The sequence below is a fragment of the Rhopilema esculentum genome, chromosome 10, assembly GCF_057945365.1.
Source record: "Rhopilema esculentum isolate cy_ngs chromosome 10, ASM5794536v1, whole genome shotgun sequence".
Lineage (NCBI taxonomy): Eukaryota > Metazoa > Cnidaria > Scyphozoa > Rhizostomeae > Rhizostomatidae > Rhopilema > Rhopilema esculentum.
The window spans coordinates 5,818,827-5,838,274 of record NC_142824.1 but is presented as its reverse complement, the minus strand read 5'-3'; the positions used below and the strand labels follow the sequence as shown (position 1 = coordinate 5,838,274).

The 19,448-nt window shown below is 35.2% G+C and overlaps 2 protein-coding genes across 2 annotated transcripts; both read left to right on the top strand.

The window, feature by feature from the left end:
• Positions 1 to 84: 84 nt before the first annotated feature.
• LOC135687786 (sorting nexin-6) lies at positions 85 to 11,058 on the top strand. The gene is made up of 16 exons (XM_065204442.2): positions 85 to 224; positions 1,031 to 1,084; positions 2,921 to 3,025; positions 3,755 to 3,865; positions 4,406 to 4,472; positions 5,151 to 5,205; positions 5,424 to 5,547; positions 6,345 to 6,443; positions 6,552 to 6,607; positions 6,754 to 6,879; positions 7,272 to 7,311; positions 7,970 to 8,152; positions 8,519 to 8,582; positions 9,529 to 9,578; positions 10,020 to 10,055; positions 10,477 to 11,058. The coding sequence occupies exons 1-16, from the start codon at positions 219 to 221 to the stop codon at positions 10,528 to 10,530; spliced, it is 1,230 nt and encodes a 409-aa protein (XP_065060514.1). The 5' UTR covers positions 85 to 218; the 3' UTR covers positions 10,531 to 11,058.
• A 4,064-nt stretch (positions 11,059 to 15,122) lies between these two features.
• On the top strand, positions 15,123 to 19,395 carry LOC135687779 (amino acid transporter heavy chain SLC3A1). The gene is made up of 3 exons (XM_065204431.2): positions 15,123 to 16,064; positions 16,288 to 16,731; positions 17,295 to 19,395. The coding sequence occupies exons 1-3, from the start codon at positions 15,233 to 15,235 to the stop codon at positions 17,684 to 17,686; spliced, it is 1,668 nt and encodes a 555-aa protein (XP_065060503.2). The 5' UTR covers positions 15,123 to 15,232; the 3' UTR covers positions 17,687 to 19,395.
• Positions 19,396 to 19,448: the final 53 nt, after the last annotated feature.

Sequence of the window (19,448 nt, the reverse complement as noted above, 5' to 3'; positions counted from 1 at the left end):
TCTCAGCCGCCTACCTCCTAACAAGGGATTCGGACTTTCATGTGATTCGGAACGATCCTGGTCAGGGCGGTGTTAGATTTGCAAACCGCACTGACTGCTTCATCACGGACTAGGCAAAAGCAAGCATCTAAAGGCCGTGGTGTGCAAAAGGAAGGCAGGGAGAGCAGAGGGTGATTGCTCATTTCGGTTGATTGCTGCATCAAGGAAAAGATTCAAAGATGATGGTATGTATTTGATTAATGCTCAAAACGAAAGCAATCCCATGGTTATGTACTGTTATATTACCTTCTGCTTGTAATGATCTCGAGATTCGCAAAACGAATAGGCCTAAGGCCACAGCTAGCTAAGGCAATACAAGAATTGGTCAATTAAAATAACTGCGCACACCGAGGGTTGTTATCAATGCGACCTTCAGATGATATGAGAATAGCCTTGCTCCTCTGACTACCTATTATAGAAAATTTTCAAAGGTTTAACCACCTCGTTTCTGCATTTATATACATAAACAAATTTGAATGTTGGAGCCCATTGCAAATGGTTTACTACATTGTCAAGTCTGTAGTTGCATCATTCATGATGCACGATTCATATTTGGTTTGACGTTAGTTTGGTTTAAGTGTATAGTACGAGGTCTCTGCAAGTAGAATCAACATTGTTTTAGGTATTGAAAAACTGCTTTTTAAACTTTCAGATATTAAAAATTCATATATTTTGAATTCATATATTAAACTTTGAATGTGAAAAACCTCATCTTTTAAAATATCTAGAAATTTTATCATAGATTAAAAGATCATTTTCTGGAAAATTTTTTGGTCATGCTTAGCATAGCCTGTATGACCTCTAGCTTCGCCACTGGCTGAAGAAGATTTCCAATATGCTTATATTTAATGATCTAGCCATTCACTGTTATTCTATTATATTTGAAACTTGGCTTTACTTACGGATTACTAAGTCAAACAAACAAAGGTTGTTTTTAAGAATTTGTTGATTTGTCTGTTTAACTCATTTGGAATTTGTTTGATTGTTATAGGAAGAAGATGATGGCCAAAATATTCTTAATGAACAAGAAGAGGCACCATCCAAGGTACTGTTAAGACTTGTTTCAGAAATAATGGTCATTTCGTTATTTGATATCTGCACCAGGGCCCCAAAAATCAACCACGAGGCAAATTGGACACTGTGCTCAGGATCCCTTGTGTTAGAGGGGCCCCAAACTTTCTTGAATAGTCAGATTTCTTTAGAAAGGATATATAACACATGATCAAAATCCAATTTTTGGGCAAAGATCTGTCACTTCAAGCCCATCTGCAGCCATTATTACATTAATTCATCAATTCAGAACAATCACACGCCAGTTCTTCTACTATGTCTGGAAAATATACTTGCATGCAGGCAAGAATTAAAGCAATTAAGAAATGAGTGTCCTACCGCCCATGTACCACTCATTGTGTCAACTTGTTTGATAACACACTGCTGAATGCTTCCTGCCCAAAGTTATTGCATTCTACTTTTCACTGGTAGAGAAAGTTTATACTTCTTCTCAGCTTGCACATATGGTTGGCAAATTCAAAAAAGTTAGCAAAGAACCAGTTTGATTTCTAGAAAGGAAAGTGAATGTGAAAGAAAAGAAATGTGCAAACATGACTTTCAAAGAACAAGACTTTTGTTGAATTCTTATTGGAACTTATTATTGTTTCTGACCTTGCTATATAGAGTGGCGTAGGTATAATGATCTTCTCTACACAACAATGCCAAAAGCATAAAAAGCGCTCATTGCCTCTGCAAAGAGACAATTCAAACAGTTTTCTTATTTGATATCAATTATCATTTATGTTAAGGTTATGGTAGACGTTTTTTAAATGAAAACATCCATTTTTGGATTTCTTCACCTTCTTTAGCAGAAATTTCGAGGCACACAATGATACCATGTTTGAAACTATCAGAAGCTTTGAAAATGGAAAAAAGTCCCATGTAAATGAAGGTTTCCATAGTTTCTTTATCAAAGACCCCTTGGAAAATTACCCTTACAAATCAGAAAAATTTGTAATATGATATTTTCATCTTGTTAGCAACAAAAATTCTCTTCCCAGGCTGTAGGTTGTCCACCCCGGGTTTAGACTGTCATCAAGGGTTTCATATTTTGGGCACAAGAAGGACAACCAATGCTAAAAACTCTCTGTTATAATTGTGGCATACTAACATAGTTCAGTTCAGCATATACTAACAAAAATATTTAGGGAATATAAAATAAATTGCATGTACAGATTCAAATGTTTCATGACAGGCAGTGTAATTCCTTAATGCATTAGCAATTTGTATTTAATGCTCAAATTTGGCAAAAGAAATAAGTTTCAGTAGCCACCTGTTCATTCGGAAAGACAGTGGTGTATGCAATATCCCACTCTAGCATATCTCACTGGAATCTGTTCCATTGAAAAAAAAACAGATAAGACAAACTGAGTGATAATCGTTTAGTTTAGATTTAATAAATCCATTTCTTTGTGAAAAACCCTTCTCTTGTCAGCTTAATTTTGAGTGGAATAGAGAAAATGGAATCTTAGAAGTAAATGGAAGAGACTGGCTATTTTAAACATCAGGTGTTAAATTGTAAGGAACAAGCAAAATTCTTAGTGATGTTCTAATATTAGTTTAGAACATTATAATTTCACGAGATTAAAGTTCTCAAGCTCTCTACTGTAGCCATCTGTAACAAAACTATCTTTTTTAGCTTGCTAAATGTTTGGCTTCTTTCTCTACATCCCAATTTGCTATTGGCACATTTGACTGACTTCCTCCAAAAATTAAATCAGTTTATTTCTTAATTTCAAAATGTTTAATTTTTGGATAAAATTTATCTTCAGTAATTGTTAAACATTTTCCTTGTAACATTTTGTTGTAACTCTTCATTGTTTTGAAACAGGAGAGGTCCACAACTGTTGATCTCACAACTGACAGCTCACTACTTGTTGATATATCAGATGCCCTAAGTGAAAAAGACAAAGTGAAATTTACAGTGCATACAAAGGTTTGGTTTAATACACTCTCTTGCAAATTTGCAAATTGTTATATCCACTCACTTAGTATCTATCTGGAGTAGCTTTTTGGTTATCAGCCATATCAAAATTAAAAGACAAAATAATACCCTTCCAGCCTTGCTTTGCCCAGTTTTTGAAAGAAATATAGTGTTTATATTAAATGATGCATTGTGTAAAACTTAGGTCCAGAAAAAACAGGGAAATGGTGACATGCTTTAACCAAATAAACTCAAGTTTATGGGAAATTAGATAATTTTGCCAAAAATAGCAAAGAAAAAAGAACAGTATTGCCACCTCTCATAAGCTGTCAAGTGTCAACTGTAGTGTTTGTTACAATAATTTTTTTCCACCTACCATTATTGCTCTGCCAAGTGGCACTGACTTTTTCAGACATGATAGTAAATGGAGGGTTATTGTCCATGCCCCAGACACCTGGACAAGGCCAAGGGGGCAGTTAATCCCAAGTATTTTGGATTACAATGGTCGCTTGTTTTAAAACAATGGACAAATGTGATGTCATCTTATCAAAGAAAATGATAGGCTTGCCCCAATATTTGGCTAAGTATCTGCCACTGCTCTTAATAGATAGATGATAAAAGTTTCTGTTATGTACATGTTATTTTTGCAAACATCATGTTACAAGTGAAACAAGGGTACTGTTCTTATTCAAAGTAAGTATTTGATTGCATGTTTTTAGTAACAATAAAACTATTTTTCAGACAACTCTCCCTGATTTTCAATCTTCCGAGTTCTCTGTGGTGAGAGAGCATGAAGAATTTGTGTGGTTACATGATCGATATGTTGAAAATGAAGAGTATGCAGGAATCATTGTAAGTACATTTTTGTCACAGTATTGTAAGTCAAACCAGTTATTAGCAGTATAGGTTTCTCTTGAATTATAAATATTTTGTGACTATGTTTTCTAAAAATGTTCTCTAATCAAACCCTTTGAACCACAAGTAAAATGTTTATTTTCACTGTATCAGAATAAAGCACATTGTCATTTTCTGTTGTACTTCAATGCTAAATGTTTCTCTTCAACATTCTGTACCATTAGCAGAATAATGTGTTTTGAATTTGAAGGCCTAAGCAAAGCTAATAAATGATGTTTTGTAAGCAACCCTGACTTCTTAATGAGGTTTACTAAACTACAATAACAGGTTAAGTAATATTATATTGATGAAGGTAATTGATGACACTTAGTATATTGAATAGCAAAGTAAATTTAAATACATTTCCATTGCAAATACATAATATCTTTTTTTTCTATGAATTTATGATTGTGTGTTTATATTTACTTCATATCTATTCTAATGTGCTTACATTTGATGTTGGATAGATTTTGGCTTTAATACATAACAAATTTTTAGATTCCACCTACACCTCCAAAACCTGATTTTGATGCTAGCAGGGAGAAACTTCAAAAACTAAGTGAGGGTATGTAGTCAGTTCTTTTGCATGCCTGTCTTACGTGAATATTAAGGGTTTTAAAGCAAAGAAAGTCAAAACAACTATTTTGGCCATTGTGAAGATCTCCAGAGCTGGCTTTAGAAGTTACCAATAATTTCATAGACCTGTTTTGCTGAGTGGAAAGATCTTTGTTCTGATGCAGTAATTCAGAGTACAGTATTTACAATTTGTAGTAAGCACCCTTGTGGAACATATTTCTTCCTGTTGGTCTTAACCTAGTGAATATTTATATATATATATATATATATATATATATATATATATATATATATATATATATATATAAATATATAGTCTATAGACTGGTTTTCAACAAATTTTTCTTATCTTAAAGACTGTTTATTTAATAGACAGGCTAACCTTGTCCCAGTTACTTTCCTCATTCATTCTTAAAAGGTTGGAAGTATTTTCACCCCCTTATTTTTATTCTTGTCAAAACCATTTTCAAATGTACGTTTTTCATTGTGCATGTTTGATACAGAACAGTTGTTAAATATTATCTCTACAGTTTCAAGTAGGTAGTGCTCTGTCTGTGGCACATCCAGCGCTTAGCATTAGTATTTATCAATTAAAGTCAACATTAGTCTTCATTTGCTCATGATTTTTCTCATTAGTTATTCATTGATATCCACCCTTTATTGCCAGGTGAGAACACTATGACTAAGGAAGAATTTCAGAAGATGAAAGCGGAACTAGAGGCGTAATTGTCTTTAAACTCTACATTTGTTAAGTCGTTTCAATAAATTCATTGGTTATGTAGAAGACATGTATGCACTTCTGTGTATCATCTCAGTTTTTGGAGCTATGCAAATGAATTGCATATTTTGCGGAGGTTGCCCCTCCAAGATAGACTGTAAGTCAATTCAATTGTATTTTGATTGAAAGCCTCGTTTTTTGACGTTGCAAATTTGCTTCCAGGGAATACCTAGCCACGTTCAAGAAAACTGTAGCCATGCACGAAGTCTTTCTTTGTCGACTTGCGGCCCATCCAATTTTACGCAATGACCAGAACTTTAAAGTTTTCTTGGAGTATAAGGAAGATGTAAGTTTTTGAGTTTGTAGCATCTTTTGAACGCTTTACCATTTGTTAGCCATTGTAGTATCTTGTAGCAGGTAAAAAAAATATTAGTGATGGGAGTCAAACTCGCAGAATGGGCCCAAACGATAACATGATTTGAGTCACCAGCCAAAGAGAGTGAGCTTTTTTTTTGGAACTATACACAACTGTTATAAACTGATTTTTAATTTCGTTAGACAAACCACAATATTACTTTTGATAGAAACTAAATAGCAATAAAGTCTTCAAAAGTCTCTTTGATCATTTCCAGAGCTAGTTTTGGCCCGTTGCCCTTGAGTTTGACCACCCTGGTCAATAGGTTGTCTTTAGAAATGAACTGGCTGATAAAGAAACTTGAAGGGATTCCTACAAAGTTAATAAATTCCCAAAACAAAACACGATCCCTAGGTAGAGCAGCAACATCTTTATTTTATATATATTAAAAAAGTACTTGTTATAGAAGTAGTTTATTTATATTTGTATTATAGCTGATAGGGAATTCGTGTATAAAGGTTTCAAAATGAAAAATAAAATGAAAATGTCATTTCCATCATTTGATTCAAGAGTTAACCGTCCATCACCAAATAAGATGATTTAATTGGGTTGGTGGGTTAATAACAACAAGCTGTATGATCGATTCTCCCTAGGCAGCAATTAAGTCTCTATTAATTTACATTGCATGATGAATCAAGTTGCTCAAGTCATCAACCATAGCCTGTATTTGTTTTGGGTTGTCTTTTCAGCTCGAATCTTCATTTATAATCATGAATTTATGATTGCAGTTGTGCGTGAAAAGCAGAGGTGCGAAAGACTTCCTGAAAGGGTTTGCAAAAGGTATTGTTAAAGGTGTTGACGAGAAAGTCTTGCTTGCTGGTCAAAAAGTAAGTGAACTTGAGTTTTAGTTCTGTATACAATTCTCAACTTTGACAACATGCCTATTAAAGATTGGCCATGGTACTCTTCTCATTTAGCGTATCGTTTTGTTTTAGGATCACGATGAGTTTTTCGAAAACGAGAAAAAGAGCCAGCTTGATTATTACACTAAGTAGGTATCTTTAATGTCACAAATGAATATTAATATGACTTATTATACATTTGCATTTACATATCTGCATTCCTGCTAATTCCCTCCTCCCCATTCACCTCGATCCCTTATGTCAAGCTATGATATCTGCTTGGATTGTATTTTAGGGTAAAAGATGCAGCTTTAAAGAGTGATAAATTATTTGTGAGTGAAAAGAAATTGGCTGATATCCTAATCAAAATGTCAACTTCGATCGGAGCAATGGGAACTAGCGAGTCTACTGACTTAGACAGGTAATGTTTTATTTGTTCAGTAAAAAACAAAACCAGCACGTGACCCTGAATTTAACCATGATGTTCGCGGCGGTTTTAGCAGTGCAAAATGTTGTAACAATCAGTAGGCTAGCCCGGCAATGGAAATGAAAGGATTGCTGTTATCTGCTGACACTGCCTTTTAAGGCTTTTTTGGCAGCCGACCTTCTGCTATGAAGATATAGTTCAGATATAGAATATAATTTTGGGTATAAATTCCGTTCACTTTTAGTCATTATCTGTCATTTATACTCTTAAAATATGTCAGACATAGAGTATTTTGGTTTGCTATGTTTCTCTATTCCCCGCTCTATAAATTGTTTTAATTTGATTTTTCTTGGAAAAAGGGACAAATAGTTTTATTTTATTGGCAGAATCTTCAACAAGACTAGTGAAATTATGGAGAAGCTGAGGGTGAGTTATCATAAGTGATTTTATTAGAAACACGTTGCCAAATGGCATCTTGCCGGGTTCTTGTTAAGTGGTCAGTCAAGCCAGATATTTCAGATTCTGGGAAGTTTTCCTTTATGTCTAACTATGATTTTCAAAACCACTTTACCAGATTAGTAAGGCATCTTTTTTCGTAATGTTTTTTGCAAAAGCACCCGAAGTATATATAAAGGCAACAGAATAAAGTGGATCTCCCCCATTTTTTATCGCTTGTTTAAAATGCTGCAGGAACGAAACCGAGTGTCTCGAATGTTTTCATTTAAAAATGCGTTTTGTTAATTTTGGTGCAAAAATGGTTACCAAAAAGTTCCGTGTAAATTTTCTGATTTCACTGAACCTTAAGGGCTATTTAACTACATACTCATCTTTTTAAATTTCAAAAGATGTGGTTCTCAGCGGAACACGTCCGTTTAGCCCCATTTTGTATCAGAATTTTTGAAAATTTTTTTATCCATATTGTCAAAATTCAATTCTGGAATGCGGATGCAAGGGCCTTTTGACGATGAAAGTCTAAGTCCCCCCTCTATATAACATAATCTAACTTTTCTAGATTCTATTTCTAAATGACATTGCATCTAACTGGATCAAAGATGATTTTTATGCTGAATTTTTATTTCCTTAGAAAATCGAGAACAGAAAAGCGTCAGATACCGATTTAAAGCTGTCGGATTTACTACGGTATCACATGCGGGACACTGAGGCTGCAAAAGATTTGCTGTATCGACGCATGCGCTGCCTACATAATCTGGAAAACGCTAATAAAAACCTTGACAAAGCAAGAGCTAAAAACAAAGGCGTCGCAGAGGTATAATCGCAGTAGTCTTGCCATTTTAATCACTAAATTTTTATGGTTTAAATATTTGGTGATATTTATAGGATCTCTTTTAAGATCTAGAGAGGGTCATATAAAGTTGTTGATCTTGACACAGCCGAGAGTAATGCGAAGTCCATATATTCATATTGGGGTTCTGCCAGATGTTTTTTTTACAAAAATGCACTAAAAATATGCTTATAGGTTTTCTGTATTGAACTTACAATGCTTTCTAGATTTAAGCCATTTCCTCGATCTAGCCTCTAGTGTGTGCGTCATTGGATAAACAATTGCAAGTCGTTGCTATTAAGGAAATTACTAATTTTTCAAGACGTGTATATCATTTCTATCTGAAAATAGGCAGAGAAAGCAAAGGAGCAGGCAACAGAGAAGTTTGATGCGATTTCCGAAGTTGCGAAGCATGGTAAGCCGGAGTTCATTTTGCCTTTGTAGTAACGGCTAATAACATCAGCTAAAAGCATTGTTTTTTCTCTGTAGAGGATACATTTAAGCAATGAGAATGGTTTGGTAAATGTTAAGTCGCATCAGCTGTTTTTTCAGCTAAGGCTTTGCACTAATCATTAATCAACACTAATTCACTGGCTAATTCCAAAAATTTGCGGAAATGATCTTTGAAAAATCAAAGGGTGTGAGAGTTCTTGTACAGCACCAAACTTGTATTCCTTTTTTTTCTTATCAGGATGTCTTGTATATTAATTTTCGTTTATATTTGTTATTTAATTGTATGTTGATTAGCTTAGGTTTTTAGACAGGGCACATTGTAAATCAGTCATTATCTGTTCATTACTGAATGTATTACCTTGTATAAATAATTAAAAATCAAAAAAATCAAATCAAGTTAATTATAAAAATACATGTTGGTATGAATGGTGTATTAGTATGTGAGAATGATCTGAACTCAGTTGGAAAGATCTGTCAGATTTGCTTTATGCGTTTCTTGCAATTTTCATGGTTTGTATTTTTCGTTAGATTTATGAAAATATCTTTGCTATATTCATTGAACTTGTTGCCAGATTAATGGGAATGTTTTTGCTAGGTTCATGGTTGTTTATTTGCAAGATTCATATCATATTTGTTTTCTAGCCTATTGATGGAAGTTTTTTGCCAGAGTTGAGGTTATAATTTTTCCTAATGGTAAACTTTTGAGCCAAACATATGGCTCGTGGTTTTTTGCCAGATTCCTGGTAAATTTTTTTATCATGGTTTAGAGGTTTCGTCTGATTTTTTGTAAATGCTTTTGGTAGACTCGTGGTCCATGGTTTCTTCCAGACTCGTGTGTAAGTTTTTAAAAAAACAAATTCAAAGATTGCTTGTTGTGCAAATTTTTCCATCTATTTATCCTTTTTCAGAACTTACAGATTTAAGAAAGAATAAGGTCCAAGCCTTTAAAAAGAACTTGGTGAGTCTGTTTATCGTATCCTTAGTTTATTTGTCAATGTTTTGTCAAAGAAAATCAGCCATGATTCTTATAGCCATTCTTAAGCAGGAAGCTTGCCGGTGACCTAACTAGCTATAAGTTCTACAAACAATCTTTTTAAACTTTTCTAATTCGTAATAGGTCTATGCTTTGAGGGATTCATAGGCTTCGCTTGATAATCATTGGGACCGGGCCAGTGACCCTTGGATATCCCGACAAAAAGATTAGCAGACAGAGACCGGTCTCCTTAAGTCTAATGTTTCCCAATTTGATGCGACTGCCTTGATACTAAAACGCAGCAAAATATAGTAAATGACAAGAAATCTTCTCCATAAAACGATCAGATATAAAGTATTTTCACCATGCACTGCTAGATGCTTTTCCATTGTATATATTTACATTCATGCTAACTATTTCTTGAAGGTTGAACTTTCAGAGCTACAGTTGAAACACTCTAAGGTATGTCTACAGCATTATACGATCTTTGGCAAGGTTTTCCGTGTAAGCTTTTAGTAGGCAATCTTATATAGAGATGGCCCAATGTTTTATAACATTTTATCTGGCAGTGTATTTTTTCGATTCAAAGAAGGTCGCATAGAATAGTTGCTGTTGGCAGTGGAGATTGTGTTCGAAAAAGTTCCATGGAAAATCCAGATTCTGAACCTGTTGAATAATTTAATTTTCAAGTGCGAATATTAATATATATACTATTGTTGAAATCGAAACGTTTTATTAATATTTTGCGCATGACTCGAAATCTTTTTAATAGCCATATTTTGACTTCATATCACAGGTCTTCCATCGATTAGGCATCTATGGTTTATCGTATCAAGATATTCCAGTACCGTGCGATGGTTTGACATTTATTTTCTTGTTTCAGGCTGAAGTACAGCTTCTTAAGAACACAATTGCTGCGCTGAAGGAAGGACAGTAACATTTAGATTATTAGATCCAATATTTTTATATAACTATGATTTGCCCACCTAATATTATTATCAATTACGTTTTAAGATAATCTGAAATAACATTTTGATATTTCCAGCATGTCAAGGATACAAACATCTTGTCTGCTGATGCATTGTGATTGGTAGGGAAGGTTTTGTATCATGCCCTAACCCCACATGTTTTCTCTAGCTGTTCAAGAACTGTAAAAAGCCGGGATTTTTCATTCATGTAAGACAACAATCTCCCATGGAGTTCTTTTTAAACGGAGCGTCTAATTGAATTGTTGTATCCATGTACTATTGGAAGATGACATCCTTTGTTGAAATAACCCTGTTTCCCCGCTGTCGTATTACTTAGCTTGGAGGTGCCTCCGATATGAATTTCAGATGAAATACTATTATTAATTGCTTTGGTTTTCAGCCTCTGTTGTAATTGTCAATGGCAAGTTGTCAAGTAATTTCATTCAATAATTGCATTTGTTAGTTTGTGTATACAAAAATCGTAGCTGCGCAGACAACTTTTGCCTTGTTTTTGCTTTTTTCCTTACAAATCAGAAATTGATTTAAAGCAAAAAAATAATTTACTTTGGTGTATTACTAAAAACTCCAAATTCAGGTATAGACCATTCCCACTAGGTATTGATACCAGCGTTCTCACTGAGGTGGCTTGTTTAATGGATTTCATTAAGATTTTACACTAACTGCAGGGTTTAAGCAAGCAGCGTTAATGTACAGTAGGAGTGCTATTTCTTGTAAACCCAAATAATGTTTTTGTACACGTCATTTTATCAATCTACTTCCTCCCTTAGTCAAAAGCAGCAAGATCAAAATGGTAACACAACATACCGTAGATCCTTTTTAAAGCGTTTTTGAATTTAGGAAATTAGTTACTGACGTATTGGATCTTTGCCCGAAACGGAAAGGGAAACTAATTAGTACTTTAAAAACAGTTGATTTTTAATTTATCCAACATGGTTGTAAATATGGTATTTTGTAGGGTCTTTAAGAAATGCACAAAGAAAATTGCCCTGCTAGGAGTTTCATACTGTCAGCTATAAAAACATGTAATTACTGTTACACGATTTCCTGGCTCTATTCTACAAACTTCACAAGTTGATCAAAACACCATACACCAGTTTATTGTCGAAGAAACTAATAGCTTCTAAAGACTATTAGAAACGGAGGTATATTGTATTCTTCATATTGTTATCGTATGATTCTGATAAGCAACATATTTGAAAGGAAAACAATAAATGGAAAAGGAGTAGAAGCGTTGTGACTTTGAATTTCATGGGGTTTACCACAGTCGTTAGAGAAAAGTATGTCCCAGTTGACCTTGATAATTTACGGCTTAGATAGTGGTACATATCATATATCATAAGTGCCTGTTTATTTGGTCAAACTCTGCATGATATAAAAGCAGAATCTTGATCAAATATCTGAATCACAGTGAATGATTTACACAGGCCAAACTTGAAACATTTTATCAGAGTTTCTTTGTGTGGGCTCACTTCTACCCGTAGCTCCCCCCTTTCTTCGATATCCTTTAGGAAGAGAAGCCTGTATATCCCGAAAGAACTGCTAATTCTCACAAATGTCTTTCTTGGGGTTTTCGGAACAAACTGTAACGCTGGATAAATGAAAAACTTATTGGAAACCCCAAAACATAACATAATAACGACGTGAAAAAGAGACATCAATTTTATGTCATTACAATAATTATCTGTTTACTAGGATGAGCACTTTAAAGAATGCAAAGAATACTTTCCCTTCAACCTCCAGTGTTCTTTGGTCCCAGCAAAGACCTTTCTTGGGCAGATTATTCGACAAACTACTTAGAAGTCATCTTTGTTTCTTTGATGGTTAGGATCATTGTAAGACTTTGAACCAATCTGGCAGATAAGGAGTAAATATGTTTGACTTTCATTGAAGCCACAGTCACTTTTGTTTTAAATGAGAGTGTTTCGATTTGCACCCAAACGTTATTGGTTGCCTGTTTGATAAAGATAATGAGATTGTTACATTCGTAACCCTACCCATTGCCTTCCATAGAAAGGTTCAAAAAGTAGAATAGAAAGCCGTAGTTTAAGAATCTGAAAACACACACTGGGCACCAATGAAAACCCTGTTGAAACACCCTCAACATTTCGCTGAACAACGCCCAACACTTTCAAAGCATTGAGCAAATTCTCTGAGTATTTCTACTGAACAAAGCCGGGTAGTTTTTCAAATCCTATCAACATCTAACTGAACAGTGACTTTCAGCGATGTTCCGTGAAATGGTAAAGCGTTGAAACAAAGCTTTATCAAAGATTTATACAGTGGGGAGGAAAACTTGGGAGACAAATATCTCAGGTAAAAGCATCTTCTATGGAAATGCAAATTACAAGTCCCGCCTGGGCATGCTTTTGACATATTTAAGTCACAAAGACGTCTCATAGAAACAACAAACTACAAAACTTCTAGAAACTACAAAACTTTTCTAGAAACTACAAAATTTCAAAATGGTGACTACTCATACAGTATACCAGTTTGTCAAATCAAAAGAGAAGCGAAGATGTTTTTACGAGCATTTGCACGTACCAGTATTATATATTTCTGTACCTGAGCAAATAAAACTTGCTGCTTATACGCCATTCCAGTTCAAAAATTTTTATTTGAGGAAAATATTATGCGGTATGATTGTTCTTGAGTGCATTCCAGTGAAAGGAGGAAAGATTATAGATTCAGTAACTGTTTGAAATTGAGTTGATCTTACTTTGATAATTTGTTTAAATAAGGATTAGTTTCACATTTCAGCATGCAAAGGGACCTTTTAACCATGCGTTCGGTGTACCAATTGTAGGTAAAATCAACATATGACCCTTCCATATAGGTTTGATCACTAAGGATATCGACAAATCTTGAGCATTAACCTATTTGACGAAAATAAGCCACTCACAAATTCTCTTTAGCAATGCAAATAGAGCTGCATCATAAAAGTGGTTTTTGTAACCATGTCAAAGAAGTTTCCGTCATTTATGTCTCAAGCCTGTAAGCTAGCGAATGTGAAAATAGCACTAGCAGATTTTTTTGGGAGGAGGGGGAGGCAGGGCCGTCGAGAAGCAGCTCGGGCCCAGGGGTGATTCACAAAACAGGGCCCCCATAAGAATATATGAAATATATTCCTACGAATAGTTGTGTGTTGTACAAAATAATAGGTCACATCGGCTTTGAAATTACAGTTGCCCACTTGCAGAATATGTAGGCATCCCCCCATCTTTCTGGAACGTTTGAGTCGTGTTGAGCGGCAGTTCTACTCAATCCCCCATCTGAGCGGTAGTCAATTCGGTTGTTCATTGGTTGTCAACAAAATTTGTATGCATCCCCCAGGTTGGCAGTGATTTCTTTTGATTTGATTGGTTTAAGGCTGAAATACACGATCAGTTTTTACTGATCAGTTTCAACTTCACAGATTTTTTCGTCAGTTTTGACTGACCGATCTACCCGTTTACACGATCAGTCAAAACTGATGACCTAGCATTATTTTCCTTCATTTTCACGATGAACAGCGACACGGAAGGTGCTGTTGTGGCATTAGTTTAAGCTGTAGTTTCACAACGAAAAAAGAAAGATTCAAAGCGGAAGAAAAAATCGTCATTGGTTGACCATGGCTTAGTTAGGTGCCTATGATAGTTTATTGAATGAGCTTCACTTTGAAAAAGGAGGAACTTCTTCAAACTTCTGTTTTTTGCATCGCGATCTTTGTATGAGCTGGGTGTAACATCCCACAAACTTGGTTTTTCCTCCCAAATGCTAAAAAATCTTATTGCTCAATGCACTTCTTTTCGAAAGGCAAAAGGTAATAATAGATTTCTCCGCATGAAGTTGCATATGACGCAATAATTGATAAGAGTATAAAGAAGGGATTAACGCCTGCATCATTTTCAAAGGATGGTTGACATTCAGTTTTGACTGTAAAGTTGAACATGTCCAACTTTAAAAAGCAGTGGCAGTTTTAACTGATTGCCGAAAAAACCATCAGTTTTTAGCCGTTTACACGATCAGTTTTCCTGCCATCAGTGAAAACTTACAGTTTAAACTGATCGTGTATTTCAGTGCAGCTCGAATCCGCTCTACACCGACTCAACCCCCCTAGCTAGCAAGCCATGATTTAACAACCCCCCATGCTAGCCTTTTATTTGCAAACATGTGGCTCGGCCAATTGGCCGCAATTTCCATAGCGATAAGGATTAAAAAATATTTCTGTCTCTGTGGAAATTTCAGGCATGTTTCTAGGAAGAAATGCTTGGTTTGCAGCGCGATCAAAAAATTTTCAATTTTCAACTATGGTTTAATTAAAGTAGTAGGATAAACATGAAATTGATCCTTATTTCTATAATTTTTTGAATAATCTGACTACCGCTCGAGCGGTAATGGCGGTAGTCTGGATCCGCCACTGATATTAAAAACGTCCCCTTCTATTAAAGCAAACACCTCCTTCTAATTCACACCGCACTAAATTCTTTAAAATTCATTCAAACCTTTGATTGGACATTGGACTTATCTTTTAGGTGCAGGGTTATAGTCGCTCCTCGTTGATGGCTTCACGTGACAGTCCTTTAAGACTTTCGCTGACGTTGTGCTTGCTTTAGGTGAAGTTGGTCTAGGAAGAAGTTTGTTAACGGTAGACGACCTGTGCATTAAAACACAATGTCTGCAAAACTAAATAGTGATGGCAAAGCAGAACTGGAGCTCAAAAGCCCTTTAAGGGATGATTTGAAAGCACCTTCTAACGAAGAAGTAGCAGCTTGTCGGCCATGTCGGCTTGCTATTGTTGTCATATTCACTCTCGTTCTCGTAGCCATGCTTGTAGCCGCGATCGTAGTGATTGCAACGAGCAAAAGATGTGGAAAACCATTGCAGAGAACAGAGTTCTGGAAAACGGAGACCTTTTATCAGATTCATGTGCCATCCTTCCAAGATACAAGTGATGATGGGAAGGGAGACCTTAAAGGAATTGTAACGCGGTTAGCCTATTTGGAATCAATAGGAGTCAAAGTATTGGTTCTATCAGGGCTGGTTTCAGATAAAGAATTTCAAAATTTCGCAAAGGATGAAGACAAAAATGAGTTTGGAAACCTCGTTAGTAAGGCAAAAGAGCGTGGCATTAGCATAGTTCTTGAAATGGATCCAACCTACACAAGTTCAAGTAGTCCCTGGTTCCAAGGAAGCGCAGCATCAAAAGACAACGCGTATAGATCGTGGTACCATTGGAGTAAGACAACTAACAACTGGCAGAGCATGTCTGGCGGAGTAGCCTGGCAGATGCACACGAGCACAAACTTTTCGTACTACTTTTATGTAGACAAGGACAAACCTGCACTCAACTACAACACCAGTTCAGTGAAAGATGAGTTCAAGAAAGCCTTGATTGCCTGGATGGACAGGGGTGCTAAAGGATTTAAACTTAACAACTTCCAAAGGCTTGTTGTTGATGGCCGGTACAGTGATAATCCGTCTTCTCAATTTGTTAACGATAAAGGTATACCCTGTTAGTTATAACTATTCTTTGGGTTTTACCAACAATATTAATATTTGTTTTTCTTTAAAGCATTTTCAATGCATAGACGCACCAATTAAGTGAAAAATATTTCAAAAACTGGAAATCTCAGTATCAAGTTTTCTGTCAAGACCACAGATCACACTCATTTCCTGTTGTGTCCACACAACATTTCTTTACTTCATTTGTTCTTGTTCTTCCCTAGATTTGAAGGCAACGCACAATGTCCTCAAAGAGTTTCACAAAGTGGTGGCTACAAGAGGGGGCTTTTTGATGGGTGCTCTTGAGGAAATAGCTGACAGTAAAAATACACGAGTTTACTATGGAAATGAAAAAGAGAAAGAACTTGATCTGGTTTTGAACAGTCATTTCACTGGTACTTTCTCAGGTAACCCAGGAGTGTTTGTTAACAAAACTTTATCAGATTACCTTCAGGCTGTTCCTAGTTTCAGCTGGCCAGGTTGGATTTTCGACGGACCAGAGTTCAAGCAAAGGCTTGGTCAGAGGTTTACTCAAAAGGAGCTTGTATGGCTTAATAATGTGCTGCAGCTTACATTGCCAGGAACCCCTGTCTTCTATTATGGTGATGAACTAGGCTTGAAAGATGTAATTACAGAGGCAATGGCATGGGACAATACTGATAATGGAGGTATGAGATTCTGACTCTGATTACAATCTTAAGGTTCTGGGATACTTTGTATATATACGATACTCTATTTGCGATATTCTGTATCTGATGCTTTGTGTGGCTCATGTGTCTGGTAAATGATGAAACATAAGGGCTTCTGTCTTTGAAACTCTTCCATACATTGTTTCTAGCTACCATATCTATTCGATTATAAGCTGCCCTTGTTTATAAGGAGCATCCACAAAACCATGCAGTGGTTTGAAATGATAAGCAAACAACTCAATGAAAACCTGATTGTGTACTCAAACAAAAAAATAGCAAATAGAACTTCAACTGACAGCAATATTTTGTGTGTCTGACTATTGTGTGTTCTATATATACAAGCAGCTTTTATTGATGCGTTCTGGTGGTTTCAAGATGCATATATATGCAGTGGTTTCAAGCTAGAGCGCCTCTCCTTGCAAGACCTTATAAGTAAGTGGATTTTATGATGTCAGTTAGACACAGTGCCAAGAATTTGAATGATTATTTTCTATTTAAAATAAGTTTTAGCTGGATGTCCTAATAAATAACATTTTTTGTAGGTTTTTCCAAAAAAAATCCATGGTATTCTAATACTAAAGTGAAGCAGGTCACCAATGTGGAAGAACAGAAGAAAAAGAATGAGACATATACTATTTTCAAGCAAGTGAATGAATTAAGATTGAAGGAACGTTCTCTACAAAGCCTGAATGTAAAAGTATGGTATGCCACTGGTTCTGTTATCATTTTTCAACGGTATCTAGAAGGTCAGAAAAGCTTTGTAGTTGCCTTGAACTTCGGGAATAAGCAGGAGTCAGCAAGCCTATCCAACCCTGGTGTAAATAAAGGCATCATTCGTATTGATACAAGGTTTGAAATCATTAGCAGAGAACTGAACTTCAATCAAATAAACTTGAAACCTTTCCAAGGACTTATTTTGGAAGTACTGAATTGATTTTTTTCTAATAGTTGCGTCTTCTGTGCAATCTTATGAGCATTTTTTGCTAGAGCTTGGAGAACAAGGGCACCTAACAGTTTTCTTACGATCTCTGTTAGCTTTCTAATAATATCTACAATTTTCCTTTTTATGCTATGTTAATAAGATCTTATACTTGCAAGCACTTAAACCTTCAAGTACTTTTGGAAGAAGCAGTTATAAACTTAAGAAAAAGCAAAGAGTTATATACTGGAGCAAGAACAAGCCAGCCATTAAATTTGTAAAGGGGCTAGAAGAGAATCATTTCAGAAGAATCCATGATTAGATCTGATATATATATCCTGATGTTGGGCAAAACCTTTCAACTGCAGACTGTTTGAGGAGTCAGTTGTTTTCCTTAACTATTGATATATAGCCCTTATATGATTGTCAGGCCATCTGTTAACATAGTTTTGTTAAATCCTTGTTAAAATTCCCTCACACATTGCCAAACAATAAAGTCAGATTGAAACCCATCTACAATTTTAGCTTCTGTGAATTTGCTTTACATTATACACCTATCTTGGTTTTAAAAGAATTTGCAATCAAAAAATGCATTTCTGCTATAAATAACTTGATATTGTATAGTTTAAGTTGCCAGGTGTTGTCAAGTAAAATGTTTTTAAGCTAATTTGCTTGAAGACTTGTTTTGAGTTTACTCACAAGTTATTGTGACGGGACATGTCTCTTCTTCTTAAGTCGAAATATAACTTGTAGCAGTGTTGATTCATTAGTTTCATTTCATTGCTTTTGGCATCTAATTATACTATTGATTTTTTAATTCCATTTTTATTGACTATTGTTGAATAATGCTTAGCCCTGTATCAACTCAGTAGATTATGTTACAGACTAGTTCATGTTCAATACTTTATCATTGTAGTTTTCTTTTTGTACAACAGATAGTTTCATTTAAACCTGGGGGCTGATTCCTTAAATCCCTTATGAAGAGGTCAAGATATTTAGGATGTCTATATTATCCTATATCCTATATCTTGAGTTGAGAGTTTTTTACTGGTCCCCATTGATTTGGCTTTCATGAAGCTGTCCGTAGTTTTGAAACAGTTTGAAGTCTTGCAAGTTTGTTATCTCTGCAGATTAAAGGAAAGTTTTTTAAAAAGCTGTTGAAAGAGTTGGTTGACATACATAAGAAGTAGAAAAGAAAAATTTCTGGTGTATCAACTTTGCTTAAATGTGTATTAGAGATGTAGGAGCATGGGGGAGCACAAAGAGCACTGTTAAGCAAGGAGAGAATGCACCTTCTATGTTGAATTTCTACTGTCACTGCCCCCTTTTGCCAAAACTTTGTTTTTAATGCTGACCGTAACAAATGCCCTTCCGAAAGAAGTGTCACTGCTATTTTTAAACGTTTCCTATGACCTCGAAGTAGATCGATGGAAAGATGCAATAAGATGTATTGTATTAAGTTATAATGTAGCCATCGAAGCACACAGTGTTGTTCCTTATCTTTTAATCTTATAATTAGAAAACGATCACAAATCACTGCAAATATTCTTCCTGAGCGTAGCAAAAACTATTGTTTGATACTTGTCATGTGTACAATCAAGGGGTTGATTTGTAAAGTATAGTCATTAAATTATGAAGTATTGTAATCAAGATGTCCTTAATTTCTCTTATTTTGTATTATTTTCATCAAGATGGTAACGTCTTAGAAAATATGATGTGTTAAAGATTGGAAGTTTCTTTTCAATGTTATATCCTTCATTTTGCTGTAAGGTCCTTT